Source organism: Spodoptera frugiperda, chromosome 25 (genome assembly GCF_023101765.2).
Source record: "Spodoptera frugiperda isolate SF20-4 chromosome 25, AGI-APGP_CSIRO_Sfru_2.0, whole genome shotgun sequence".
NCBI lineage: Eukaryota > Metazoa > Arthropoda > Insecta > Lepidoptera > Noctuidae > Spodoptera > Spodoptera frugiperda.
In genome coordinates, this window is record NC_064236.1 from 2734205 (window position 1) to 2749893 (window position 15689).

A 15689-nucleotide genomic window follows, 5' to 3' on the forward strand; every position below is an offset into this window, starting at 1 on the left:
CGGGAAGGAGATTGGAGCCCCTCCCCAATCTCCCTAATCCCTGAATCCCCAACAATGCTCAAATTCCTAACACTCAAAAGGCTGGCTTGGTGTTTCGGGTGTCCATGGGCGGCGCCAATTGTAAGCAACTGCCATTTGCAGATTCGTCGTGATACAACACAAAAAAACATTATCAAATTCGAACTAGTAGTTCCGTTTCCTCCCACCCTAACAGAAACAGGTACCTTCCGAAACTCCCATGTCGGGTAAGCATCTGTGTCAGACGGTAGGTAAGGACTCGTGGCGTCTCTGAAGCCACTCCTCAATGGGGGGACTTACCGCTGTAATGAAAGCAGGCGATAAAACCTGAGGTGATCTCATTGCCATATCACTGGTTTAACAATGGAAACCTAGGGGAAAATCGAGGGAACCTTTTGATAACCGTAAAGGTAACTTACAATCGTATTTTTTCTGTCTTAGTTTAATAAAGATCTATATAATTATGATAACTACGCGATGACGATTCGACCCCACGGTCGAAACACTATCATTGTGAACCTTGTGTTTAGGTTTCAATTATTTGTATTGATGAAATCTTTGCACCTAGTAGGTACAACTGTGATTGGTCATTTGACGTCTTGAAGTCAATTCCCAGAAGCAGGCACTTTATTATCAGGGTTTACATACAATCCACCTGGACTCTTGCGACTTATGATAAGAAGTGTGTGTATTAAGTGCGTGGGTACATCTGCTTTCACTTTGGTTGATCATATGGTGATAGATTTGGTGACATTTATTAATATTATAATAAGTCATATTGGCCCATTTTATCAGTGTGATAAAGAAGTTAAATAAAAAAGGTAATTTAAAAAACTAAAAAACCCGACTGCGTTTCTTTATAATATTTAAATGAAAAATCCCTAAAACAAGAAAGTCATCGTAAAATTGAAGCAGTCGGGACCCATTCTAAATATGAAAACTTAGTGAGGGCACATACTTACGGCTGGCTTTTTAGACTGGGTCCCGACTGCTTCAATTTTACGATGACTTTCTTGTTTTAGGGATTTTTCATTTAAATATTATAAAGAAACGCAGTCGGGTTTTTTAGTTTTTTAAATTACCTTTTTTATTTTATGGTATTTTAGTTTTATTATTTTTATATTTTGATATATCTAGTGTCACTCTCACAGTAAATACGAATCAAACGACCCCTATCAAGCAGAAATCCATCAAGTCGTTCAGGCTAGAGAGTGAGAAATATTCGAATTTAGCGCCAAAAATCCGCCATTTCGTTTTTTTATTATTTTGATATATCCAGTGTCACTCTCACAGTAAATACGAATCCAACGACACCTCTCAAGTCAAAATCCATCAAGCCGTTTAGGCTGCAGGGCGTGCCAAACAATTATACATACATACATACATACATACATACATACATACATACATATATACATACATACTCTCGAAAAACATAACCCTCCTTCTGGCGCAGTCGGGTAAATACATCACGATCATAATAGGTATCCTATGTATGAAATAAAACACTAATGTAAAAAAAACATTTATTTTCCGCGACGTCAACAAAAATAAAAATCAAATATACAACTTTTGCCTGAAGATATGAACAAAACAAAATACCTATTCAAATAGTTGTCCCAACAAGTGTCTTAAACCTGATATAATAAATTAATAAATCAAGTAAAAATTCTGTTAATTTGAAAATACAGAATTAAGATACATCGTTTCGTCATTACACATTACATTAACCTTTTGAAAGCCACGGGCGGCTTTTGTAGCCGAAAAACGAGTTGCCCTTACGCCAGTCACTGATCAGCTATAGCCGACAAGAAATCCAAAATATCATAATTTTGAGCCTTTTTGGCAGTCTACTTCGAAAGTAAAGATCATTTAGTACTTTATCAATAAGATTTTGGAATCTAAATTTCGAATTTTGACCGAAATTTGTGGCTTGGCATAAAGGGTCGTCGCGCCGACGCGTTAACGCTCGGACAGTGGCAATCAAACGATTATTTTTTTACATAAATATGTTACATCTAGTTCCATCTACACTGATGAATTAAAAAGCATATATATGTTAAGAATACATATTATAAAAAGCGAGTTTAATTCGATATGCTCTAAAATAGAATACTTAATATTACAGTCAGTTAAAAAGAGTTCCAAAATATTTTTCCATCATTTAAAAATTAGGTCAGCACATATTTAAATATTAATACAAAGAGAGTGTACGATATGTTCACCTTTATATTTAAAAGATAAGTACTTTTTGGTTTTTATAAAGTAATCATCTAAGGCGCTCCAACGGTAATCTGAAAGGTGGAATGATGCTCTCTTGTGAGACAGACTACATCTGTTCACTGGATGGTAACAATGGTTTTATGTTGTCAGAAGTTGAAGCGCATTTTTATATTTGCTTATCCATTTAAAATCTACAACCATACATAGCAAAGAACGGCAGGAAACGAGTAATATTATTATGTGGACTGAGTCGCAAGTATCACGATCTACATATAAGCATCTACGTAATACAAAATATGTACAGCGATTATAATAATTATAGTCCCCATTCGTAATTTGTTTATACTGACATGAATCCACAATGAATACAGGTCACCTAAAAAGTGGTTACACCCTTTTTCTTATACGTATCGCACGTTAACTTATAAACATAACGTTACACGCTAAATTTCACCCAAATCTGCTCGTGGTACACATGTCGGTTTATCACCTGTTCGTTAACATTTTGTGCAAAAACATCTTTTTTTACTACTTCAAAATAGTTAAAATGACCTTGCTGTCTTTCCATTAGCTCGTATTAAATCGATTATAATTTTAATGTCAAAATGTTAAATATTATAGAAGAAATATTTTTATTATGTAGGTAAAAATCAGTAGATAATAGTAATAATTTGATTTGGTAAAATATGTACAACAAAGATGTAGGGTCCATCGTCAATCTTAACTAAATGTTATGCTATCACATAGATTTGACAATTACTACCACACATCTTTACTAATACCTACTACATGCTATATGATATATCATATAACATATATTTCAAGTCATATACATGTATATGTACACGTATATGACAAGTGCTACCAGTCAGAAAGTCCTCACGAGGTCTTACCACAAAATATTTTCCAAAAATTATTGTTTTACCAAATTCTTTGTTTTCGCATTAAATATTATCATGTAATTTAATTACTAATCGACTACAGTAAAACTTGAGCCTCGTTAAATAGATAGTCAGATACATATAAATATGAATGAATACAGACGACTAGTTACGACTACTTAATGAATACAATTCTGTGACACAGCAGCTTGCCTTACCAAAAATTTTAATTAACGATTTTAAAACCTGAAATGTACTATAATAATACTACGCCTAACCATCAATAAATAATAGCAGTTCCAATAATAATATCTAAGTGGAATCCATCAAAGAACTATTTTAAACTACATCGACTATTGTCAAAACTACACTACACTCACACTACACATTTATTTTTATAATGGCATAATAATATTTAAAAATTGACACCAATTACAATTATTATTATTATTCAAAAAATCTACGGAATTATTTAAAAAGACATCAAGAATATAAAAAGTCTGGATCTAGTAATACTATTAAAAATTGATTATCATTATATGTTGTACCTATGACTAGCGGACCGTCCCTGCTTTGCACATCGTTAGTCTTCCAATTTACGTCAAAGACATCATTCTATAAAAAGATTGACATATCAAATTTGGCCGCCAACCAACGGTCCGCACTACAATCTACCAGGTGCTTTCACCAACATTCCTAATAAAATTTTCCCTTCACAAGCACCCTCTGACAATAACAAACAAAACAAAATGGCGGCAACTACCTAGTAGTACTTCACCCAGTTATCACATTACAGTTATAATTGTCACCGCCCAGCACCAAAGTCGTTTTATCAGTCAATGTCAGTACAAACCCTTAAAATCTAACATGTATATGAAAAAAGTACACAGATTTAAAATTCGTTTGGCAAGCTCCTTTAGAACTGGGTATACCATGGTTGTGGATAACCGAACGAGGTCGAAGGCCCAGCTGTGTCACAGAATTGCTGGTTCTATAATGCCATTGGAGGGTATTGTTGGATGGGAGGACGAAGTTCGAAGATTGCGGCCACGGCAAGATGATCTGATCCATACACCTGGTTGGGCAGGCGGCCCAGTACCTCGCAGTCAACGTCGTTTGGCAAACGCAGGCGTTTGATCAGGTGCAGGCAGCTGAAACGGCTGAAAACAAATATTAAAATCTATACTTCTATACTTAAGATTATAAAGCTGAAGAGTTTGTTTGTTTGAAAGCGCTAATCTCCGGAACTACTGGTCCGATTTGAACAATTATTTTTGTGTTGGGTAGTGCATTTATCGAGGAAGGCTATATATAGGCTATAAAACATCACGCTATGACCAATAGGAGACAAGCAGAGCGGGTGAAACCGCGCGAAAGTAACTAGTGTAGTATAAAATAAAAATTTGTAAATGTGATTACAAGATGAGGTCAATAAGAAACTATACTCCTTACCTGAAATAGATATAATCGACATTGACCCAATAGTCCTGGAACGTGGTTACTCCAAGTCTCCCGTCCACTATGTAAGGCTCATATACGGAGCAGAGGTTCAGGGAGTGCCCAATGACTCCAGCGTTGAACATCCCGCTGTACTGTTCGACGGGGATCGGTGGCCGGGGGCACGGGTTCGCGCAGAAGGAGTAAGTCGAGTTGAAAATCTAAAAAAAACATGTAGATTTTAATACATAATTTCCTTTTTTCAGCAAAATATTGTATTTTTATCTACAGCTGTTAATATAAGGAGGAACTTTTACTTTTTGTACCATATTGTGTATGTGAAATTCTATGCTTGTAAAAGGCACCTACAACTCTCAAGGAAAGGTAGTTAGTGTAGATACATCATAATAAAGAAAAAAAAATACTACTATTTCACAACTTAGATACCTACAAACTTATCGTCACGATCTCATTTCAAATCCGGAATATAAACAAAAGTACACTTACTCATGAGAGATGAGAGAGAGAGATGTCATGTCCTACTTACCTGGGTGTCATTAAAATGAGTGAACCGCCTTATCTGCCGGTCCAGGACAACGGACAGATGTTGACAGTTGTCCGTCACGCCAATTCGACGCCAATCCGAACCATCTCGGAATTGGCCCACGCTGTGGATAGATATTACATTATTAAACAGTCCGAGACAGACCACTCTAGGACTATGGGCCTCCTTTACATAAGAGATTGCACTTATCTCCCCACTTGTCAGGTGGTAATGCAGTTTACAAGGGCCAGGTTTATACCAGCCTGTCATAGCACTGCTAGCCTATCTAAATGTGTAATCCCTTAATCATCCCTCCTTATTGACCATGAAGCAAGTCCAAAGACGAGATGCCATGATGTGATTGTGCGCGCTGTGACAAAACAAATGTTAAACCTCTAAACCTCTCCCAATGATATTATAACGCCAGATAGAAAATACAGATAGGCGCGGTTTTTTACGTCTGCCCGTAAAACGTAACGCATTATTTTAAAGAGAAATTCAGTTATGAAATTTCCTGTTAGTATTTGCTTCATGGTAGGGACGTATGTATTCTATTCTGTCAATTTTCGAAAAGCCCAACCAAAGGCATCGAGGATCACATGTTGCATTTTTGGAACTCAATAAAATCATGGTTTAATTTGTGACGTCAACGTACCTTACGCGGCCTCTCTCTAACAGCTTTACTACTGGGCTATCAGGAGTGGAATTAAAATCCCCAGTCAGTATAATGGGCAGGTGGCCACATCTGGAAACAAAGTAAATACACACAACATTACATGACGATACATAAAATAACTTCTAAGACAATACTGCTGTCCCTTTTAAGCGTTGGTCGCATTTTTAAGACATACTTCAGGTTCAAAAAGTTTAATATACACTTGGGAACAAAGAAACGAAGCCACTAGTGTTTTTCTCTTTTTCATTTCTTGATACAAATATTTTCTTAATTGGTAAAGTAAGTCCTATCATTCCTATGAAAGGCAATTTAATTTATCTTTAAAATAAAAGTATTTCGTTGTAAAACGAATCACTTTCTTAAAAGTTACATATGGTTGTTTCAAATAAAAGAAACGCTAGTGTTTCAGTTTCTTTGCTCCCAAGTATGTAGTTATAAACTTACTCTCGCCCGTTGTTAAAGTAAGCAAAACGATCAATTTCTGCCAAGAATAGCTGCATCTGTGCGATGCGGACGTCGGTCCTCTTAGGGTTGTAAAGCAGGTGGGTGGTAGCCACCACGATGGGGGTGCAAGGACGGTCATGGGGCATCAGCTTCACCATGAGCCCGATGTTGTCACGGTTCAAGATCGGAAGATTAGGTTGGAAGTATTCAACCTGCGAAAGACGAAAAAGGGGTGATGAGTTATCAAAATATGTATTACGTGTCGTAATGTGCACCTCTGCCTACCCCTTCGAGGGTATTAGGCGTGACGTTAGTGGTGGTGAATTATCAAAAATCATTATTATCTTCAGCCGGGATAGTACCTATACGTCTGCTGCCGAACAAATGCTTCTTACGATGTAAATGTAAACTATGCAGTAAATATTATCAAATAAATAAAATCGAGTTCGCGAAATGGAAGAGTTTCACAATTCGGTCGTTAAGTTTTTTCTGGTAATAAATATTATTTGCGACTCAAAAGCATCAAAATGGGGCAAAGTAAGTCACTTACTACCATATTGGAAGACTGGGTTAAGCAACCTTTATTAGACTCTGAGTACGGCAATTAATACTTAATATGTAAACCTCTGCCTACACATTCGGAGAGTAAAAGGTATGTTCATTTGTACCAAAGCACGGTCCTCCTACACTTAAAACTTTTGCTTCTTTTTATTTACACTCTACGGGGGTGAAGCCGAGGGCGGAGGCTAATAAATTATATAATTGGTAATAAGTGGCGGTTACGTAGGCGTTTATATGCACCAATTACTTACTATAAACTTCAAAACGCTTTAACAAGCCAAACGAAATGTATGTTCGTTATAAATAATAGGTACAGTAGAACTCCAATTATCCGAATTAATGGGGACCGGGACCCATTCGGATAATCAAATATTCGGATAATCGGATATTTAAAAAAAAATATTACCATTGAAGAGAATAAAAGCTACGTTTTGATATTGCACAATTTTTTTATTGAATTAAATTGCGGGGGGAAGTCAGTGTAGGCACAACGGCAAGTTAAGACAAGTCAAGTCAAGACTTGACGCGCAAACACTGGCTTCGCGGGGGGGAGAATAATAGCGCACTTAGACTTTTTTTGGACAATTTTTGTAATTCGGATAATCGGCGATTCGGATAGTCGGAGCTCGGATAATTGGAGTTCTACTGTACTAACAAATCCTATCGTAACTTCACATTTTGTGGCTTTTAACAATAAACTCGTAATAATTAAAACGATAGCAGAGAACGAAAACTAGTAGACGACCACAGGATCACCTGATGGTAAGCAATTGCCGCAACCGATAACAACACTAGAGATGTTTCAGGTGCGTTGTGGGTCTTTCAAGAAATTCAGATGCTAAAGAAAGACAGACATAGTACTACTATACCTAATGCGCTCTAACAAGGTGCGGCTGACAGATGCCAGTATGACGTTGACGTCTCTCTTTAGGGATGGACATTAGAAAAATCTTTTTTTATCGCTATCGATACTCGCAGCATACATTTAATTCTCTTGAATTTTTTTATTAAATGTGTGTGTTATTTAGTTGTGCAGTCTAACTACGTGTATATACTTGTCAAAATAAATATTTTATGACCGAGCCCTGAGGTGTTTCAGAGTTACAGTTTTACAGAACCGTAAAGAAAACAAGGATATATTAGTTTGTATATGTTGGAATAGTACCACCACGCATTATCAATGGCGCCGGAAATGTCTAGAAAAATGCCTACTACATATTTCTGCTCAGATAATGTCACTGTGGTTTGGGCAGAGAGAGCCGCGTCTACAGTGGATTTACCCACATAATTAAAGGTTTTTTAAGAATGATAATTGAACGACGCACGATTTTCGTTTTTTATTCTAAAAAAAACATCGACTACCTATCCATCGTAGCCGTACATCCCATCACTAAACACGACTATGGCTTTACGTTATACGCATAACACTTTACTTTATTTTTCATTTCATTAGATTTTAATTGAATACTAGAACATTCCGGTTGGTTTTAATTTAATTAACTACGCATCCGAATGATTTAACATAATACGAATGTGATACAGCTAAAATATTAAGGCATAATTTTTAAATCGCAGCAACTTTCAAGAGTGATACGAAACGTTACTGAATCTGTCAGCCGCACCTTGTTAGAGCGCATTAGGTATACCATCGTATGTGAGGATAGTGTAAATTGAAGAATTTATTCTGTCCTAGATTATCTATCAATCGTCATTGATTGGATACATTAAACATGTATTGTATATGATAGGTAACGACGCATGTATCGGTTATCATAGTAGGAAATAGATATAATAGCGTCGCATATATCTCAAGATAAAGATTTCATTCATATTTAAATCGTATTGCGTATTAAATTCTTTGATAATAGTTAATGCGTCACCAGTAAAACTAGCTTTTGATGGTATCCCGCCTCTCACTCATGGTTAAAAATTATATTTTTTACCAATGAGTATCACTATTATGTATTCGTCCACCAGCTAAAACATAGTATTTTTTTTCAGCCTAAACGCTTCTATTAAATATTTTTTATAAAATGCGCCTTTAAAAATGTCATATAACCATATACTATTAAATACTTTAAGTGTTTGAAAAAAACATCGAACTGCCCAGAATGAGTGGTACTTGTGTAAACAATCAACCAAAACCTTGTAATTCAAATCATTCCCAACCTTGAAACAAATTGTAAAGACCAATTGTTAAGTCCCCGTCTTGTGAAATTCGGGAGGAAAACTAACAAGGAAAATTGTGCGTAGCGACAGAAAATATTTTGTCAAATGAACTTGAACTGTGTGACACTATTTTTTGGGACTATTTTTGGGAACAATGTCAGCTGTGTATAGGCTTTGTTATGTAAATTTGAATATCATCAGATCATCAGACAATACAGTAGGTACCGTGGCTTCCCGACCCGGAGCTACCTAACTGGTTTACCAGAGCATCGGTTCAAAGTAGGAACGGGATTGTTTTTATTCAGTATGAGTCTACCACACCCTCTCGCTACGCCCAAGGCGAGAGAAGTCATTGTATGGTTTCCCCTCATAAAAAAGTACCGAGGCATTTGCGTCATAAGCAGCTGTACCAATTTTTAAAAAGTTTAAATAATAAGCAGCCGTACCAATTATTAAAAAGTTTATATAATAAGCAGCCGTACCAATTCTTAAAAAGTTTATTTAACCCTCTAGCTCGCATTTTTTATTTCTTTTTCAATTTAACGCAGCCATACCAATTATCAAAAAGTTTTTGCAATTACAAAACTTACACCATTATTATGCCTTTTAATAACTGAAGGGGTACGCAGAGGTACACTTTACAGTTAAATTTAATTAGCAATAAAAACACGATAAATAAACATTTACAAACAAAAATAATGCACACACTCGCCGTTTTCTCGCTAGCAGGCCTAGCAGCTATCATTCATGTCAAAATAGTAAGAATATGAATCGCAGAGCCTTCAAAATATGTTAATAAATTATGCACTTACGCTTATACTTATCATCTATAAAAATATTACAGAAGATCTTATATTATTTAATGTCCTTACTACTTGTATTCCCACGCATAGCATATGAAGTTCTTTAGAAATTTTCACACAGGTAGGTACGAAACGGTACAATCTAAACAATATAGAAAGTGTTTGCAAAATATAGGTATATTGTTGCTTTAAAACCTTGAATTAATGTACAAGATACAGGGTATAAACAACTGTGACAGACAATAAGCATTATTAATCTAGTATGAAGTATATGGGTCCTGTACCCTTAGTACCTACGAGTTTTCTTTACGAAAACGAGAACGGGTTTGGTGCTCTGATTGGCCGATGAGAATGAATCAACCAATCAAAGCGCCGAACGCGCTCTCGTTTCGATCTCATTTTAGGTAATTAATTTTTAAACTTACGTGCACGTGATCAGTCAGTTGAAACACCGATGTTTTAAAGTAAATAGCACATCCATCCTGCCGGTGGCCTGTCTTCTGCTTAAAAAGGCCGAAATAGCCAATTTTTTCGAATTTAGAGTAAAAGCTGTCGATGTGTGACACTTGCACTTCTTGCAGGCATATCACCTAGGACAAACAAAGATATAGATACATTAAATCACGCCTAAATTCTGCGATACCAGAATACTCCTTAATGTTGCAAGTTTCAACACTGAAGAGATAGGAATTCCAATAGCTTCAACACAATGAAATGGGCGCGACGTGACGCTCGACATGGCGAAGTTTTATAAAGTCTTACGATTTTGTCGGGCGTCACTGTGGAGTGGACATATTTAGTCGCGTATTGTCACCAAAAACAAATGTCAGGCAAAACCGGCCGGCTTCACTTAAAATGTCGCCGATACCTCATTAAGTACTATAGTTAAAACTAAAAAATGTTTGTGTAATATGGCGGTAATATGACAACATTACAGCCTGATAGAAAACAATAATAACGAAGTTATAGGGATAGGTAGTCAACTTACGTCTGGGGCCATGCGTGTGATCTCGTCGTACAGGCGCGCGGCTCGCATCTTCCACTTCAGGTCGCGAGGCGAACAATCAGTATACAAGTACGGGTGGGATTCCAATAAGTACTGCGCCAGTACATTGTACGAGAGAATTTTAAAGGTGAAAGTTGCCCCTGTTGGTAACAATACTCATTAATGTAGGTACTTCTATGTATTTAATACTAGGATAGCATTTATAAGCTGACCTTCTAAAAATATTCGTCAAAAGTTACTAAGGTTCTAAAATATTGTGAAGTTAACTTAAAATAAGTTACTGAAATTCAGAAGTAGTTGGAAAAGGTCTGGTGGAAAATGGTTTTGCTTTCCATTTCCAAAAGTGGCTGACACAGTGACACTGTACGTATAATAATTGAAATATTCTGAACCTTCTTTTCAATAGATATATTATTATATATGTATTGAAAATGTTATTCAGAGCCTACATAAAATGTTAAACTACTAAAAAATAAATACATACCATATCTAGGATCGTGGCCTTCTCCTAAAATCTCCCATACCCTGAAGTCTGGTGGAATATTGTGAGGCCGACCATCGCCCGCATATCCCGCCTCCCTAGTGTACTGCCACCAATCTTCTTCACCGTCTGTGGAACTGAAACACACACAACATTTTCATCTGTAGAACCACATTATAAACTGGCTGTTACCACCGCTTCACCTGCGAAGTAGGAGAAAAAACCAGTGTATCATTCTTCAGCCTCCTATATAACTTGGTATCTCCGGACACAAAAACATAACTACCTACCATAAAATCCCCAAAGAAATACACACTCTTAGTTTATAATATTACAATTGATATTTTATGAAAAAATATAAATAATTTAGGCCTTACACAGTGAAGTCTCCACCGCAGCTGGCGTGCTGCCGCGAGGGCTTGTTTGGTTGACTCATTGGTCTTACTTCGTGAGACTCATTAGCAAATGGCGGAATTTTAATCTTCAGCCTCTTCTTCCTCTGGCCGTGTTGTCGCAACTGTTGGGTCGAATGGAACTGTGCAGTTACTTTTAAACTGATATATTCGGTACCACATGGCTGCCTTTTGTAATTCAAATGTGAGATATTCCTCACATGAGCCTTGTGAACCTTTTCACATTTAAACACTAAATATCTGCAAAAACTATTTGTCAATTTCAGCATAGCTTTCTACGTATGTGTATTACATTTATACAAATCATATTTATATTTTCAAACTAGCCTAGCTACTATAATAAGTTTTATAAGAGCATTCTGTACATGTACATGCATTACTAATATCCTCGGTATATGCTATTCTTATGTTTAATTTATTGTAGACATGGAATTTGCTCTGTTGTTAGTTTTGCATCCTGAAACAAAATCATTTTTTATGTTGAAATATTTTATTATTTTAATTTTTCCCCCAAATTCAAATAGATGATGTGTTGCTAATAATATCACATAACAATGTCGGCATGTAGCTGTGTGACATGCTTAAAATGCAATGATGTATTCAATGTGCGCGTAAACCCATAAGCAATGTCTCATTCTATTTAATTGCTATTTTTTTTTCATCTATTTTTTTTTTATATTGCAAACACTATGGTTTTAAATACTATTATTGAAGCAAGCTGTTATGTGTAACTTGTGTTGCTATCTCTCATAATCAATTTTTTTTCTATTATTGTAGCATATAAGCTCTAGTTTTAATAGCGGATAGTGTTAATGCCTAGGTTTGATTTATTCCCCTGCATATAGGTCTCCATAGGGACGTGCCATAACAGGCGTTGCACCACGGGGGCTCCGGGGTTGGTCTACTAAGAGGTCCCGGTGCCTCCTTTAGGTGCAGATGGTGGCCACTGGGGAGGTTTTAGTGCGGTAAAAATCCCACACTCCCTAGTTTTTCCCCAAAATGCCTTTTGAAGGTCCCCCCGTCACCAAAAATAAATAAAGGTTTGATTTATTCCCAAAACTAAAAAGGTTAATAACAACGAGGGCCATTGTACTTATCACCCAATAGGGTAGGCAGAGTTACAATTGCACCCTCAGTTTCCCGCTGTCATAAAAATATTAATATTGTGTAAAAAAGTGAAAATTATGTAGAAAGAGCTGCAATTAAATATTTTATGTAATTACTATAAGGTTTGTAATAATATCCACGATTTTAGACTTTATTACTCATACATTTATTTTTAATTCAATTTTCTATGTATGTGAGTGAATTCATTCTTTCATGCAATATAATAGGAATGTATCCTTAAACCAGAAAATATTGTGAAATCGATTAATCTTTGTAATTAGTCAACACCTACCTAGGTATTAGACTTTCAATAAAAAAAAAATAGGTATCAAATTGGCATTAAGTACTAAAATAGTAGAGTAGTAGTGTATCTAATTAATATTCTCAATACAATTGCTAAAGACCTAACAAAGCGCGATATCAGTTACGTTCCTAGATCAAGAAAATGGCTCAACATTGGCAGTAATACGAAATGGCGTTATGGTAAGTTTCACTTAACATTATTATAAAAATATTTCATAATTATACCATCGCGAATAATTACACTGTTTCGAAACACTGATTGATTTCTAACTAGCAGGTAGTAGGCATGCGTGATTGCAATGTGCTTTACTACCTCTAGCCATTGGCGCGCCAATCGATTTTTCAGACATGGCGTCTCGTAATGGCGGCCATCGAAATTTCCATATCACTCGCGAAAATTAATAAAAAAAATTAATTGCGCCGTCCAAAATTTTGTCTTTATTGCAATTTGGGACTTTAATAAGATAATGGGAGAGTTTTTAATTGCAAAACAAGGTTGTGATTTATTCAAGTCACATTCTCTTTAACCGTTTTTTTAGATGAATACTAATTTCATAATAAATAAATGTATAAAATAAGAATAGAATCTCAATCTAAAATAAAAATTAAAAGTACCAACACTGCAAGATCATGTCTTTACCAATATATTTTGCAAGTTTCTTTGTTTGCAGTTATTTCATGTAATTAAATTGCTGCTGCACTCAGAGCCATTTAATGATTACTTAAATTATTCTTCAGTGACGATTTCGTATCGAAAACAATCACTAAGGACTGGGTTAAGTAACCATTCAATGACTCTGAATGCGGCAGTTAGTATGGTCAGTCTGTGATGATGATTCGCTTAACATCACATAATTAACTTTAATCCAGATAATTTATTTATAACTTCTATTCTATCTTCAAGTATTATATTGATAAGCTACTATTAAACTAAAACTATTTAAACTTAAAGACACAAAACATGTCTTATTGAATTCATAGTGGACATGTTGTCAACTGACTTGGCACCAACAAAGCAATTTATATGACGTCCGAGAAGTTAACACCATAACATCTGCAAAGGCCATCGGTGACCTGCTTCAGCGGAGGATATGCCGTCAAAATATTTCTGTCTGCAGTCAAAGTAGATTAATTGTCGGCTGTCTATACAGTTTTTGACCCTAGCACTAGAAAATTCCAACAATACTTTATCACAGGAGTCAAACCGAGGACCTACGACAACAACAATGCACTCATAACCAAGCAGATGCAATAAAAAGCTTCTATAACAATATAAATATCACTTTACTTAATAAATACCTACGTTTGAGTATAGAATATCAATATTAAGGTAGAAGAAACTAAATCGTTGTAAAATGGATACATCCATAGGATGTTACATTCAACTTCTTTGTCTGGCGGTGTATGAGACAAAAGAAAATATGTTGTCTCACATATCGTTGTGTGCCCGCCGTATGCCGGGGCATAAAGATTTATGTTCCGGATATACTGGGGGTTAATACAACACACATCTTGATTAAGACAAAGGCATAAAAGTGAGAAATTCTGTCAAATGTGTTGTTGGCTTAGCCATCGCTTAAGGTGTGGATGGATTTGGCAAGGGTTTTCAAGTGATTTCACTGCCAATCTAGCATCATACAACATGCCTAGCTATTACGATGATGCCTAACAAGCTTACGGTAACTATGAATGACTATTTCACATACAAACTATATATTTTATATATATATATAAACAGCCAATACAGATAAGAATATAACAAGCAATAGCCTAACAGCGGTACAGTAAAACATATATGTATTACAAAAAAAAACATATCTCTGACGAAATATATATTAGTTCATACCGATATTATTTGTGGGTAAGATAAGACATTGCTTAAATGAATAAAATATATAAACCCTCCCTTAACATGGTACTAAAATAAAATAATTCATTAAGGTACAAATAAAAATGGCCACCCCAAGTGGAAAGCCGGGCAAATATTTATAATTTTACTATCGACATATATATATCAATTATATAACATTATTTCGCCAAATACAACACAAAAACAAATCATTGAAAATGCGACAAACATAGCAACAACGGCAACATATTTTGACTCAGCCAGAACATTTTAAATGAGAACAAAAATAACTTACATGCATACAAACAAAACCATAGCATATAGCATTTAATGGTAAAGAGCAAAAACCATGACGGACATTTAAAATCTACAGCAAAAATACATTTTTACTGACCCGTCGACCTTTCGTATCGTGTCTCAGTCTCTGATCTGTCAATGATGGCTGACAAGAAAATCAATAAAATTAGGGAGGTTCCGTGGTTACTACTTGTCAGACGAACAAGCAAAGGTATCTCGACATACAGCCAAAGCGATGTTTTATTTTTATTTTTATTACTTTGATAATTGTAAAATTGGAAATTATAGCTTGGATTGAGCCAATGTTCTATTTTACTACACAAATTAACACATCTCTCTCACTTAAAAAGCATATCGGTTTCATGTTTTATATTTACAATGTGACAGACTTGCATGTCGTATCGTGTTGGGTGATGTGCTCGCAGCCGACTGGAGGATGGCGGCGCTACGACATGCCATACCACAGTAATAAAATTA

The 15689-nt window shown here is 35.6% G+C and overlaps 1 protein-coding gene across 4 annotated transcripts; it reads right to left on the bottom strand.

The window, feature by feature from the left end:
- Positions 1-1532: 1532 nt before the first annotated feature.
- LOC118263050 (protein angel homolog 1) lies at positions 1533-15471 on the bottom strand. Of its 4 annotated transcripts, none has more exons than XM_035574820.2 (10): positions 15310-15471; positions 11621-12113; positions 11247-11380; positions 10745-10902; positions 10182-10346; positions 6224-6435; positions 5759-5848; positions 5107-5227; positions 4575-4780; positions 1533-4282 (listed from the first exon to the last, which is right to left on the bottom strand). In XM_035574820.2, the coding sequence occupies exons 2-10, from the start codon at positions 11923-11925 to the stop codon at positions 4114-4116; spliced, it is 1560 nt and encodes a 519-aa protein (XP_035430713.1). In that variant the 5' UTR covers positions 11926-12113; positions 15310-15471; the 3' UTR covers positions 1533-4113. The 4 variants fall into 4 exon arrangements, with proteins under 4 accessions (XP_035430713.1, XP_035430722.2, XP_035430704.1 ...); XM_035574829.2 differs by having other exon boundaries at positions 11621-11760; positions 15310-15462; XM_035574811.2 differs by having other exon boundaries at positions 15211-15364.
- Between the last annotated feature and the right edge of the window lie 218 nt (positions 15472-15689).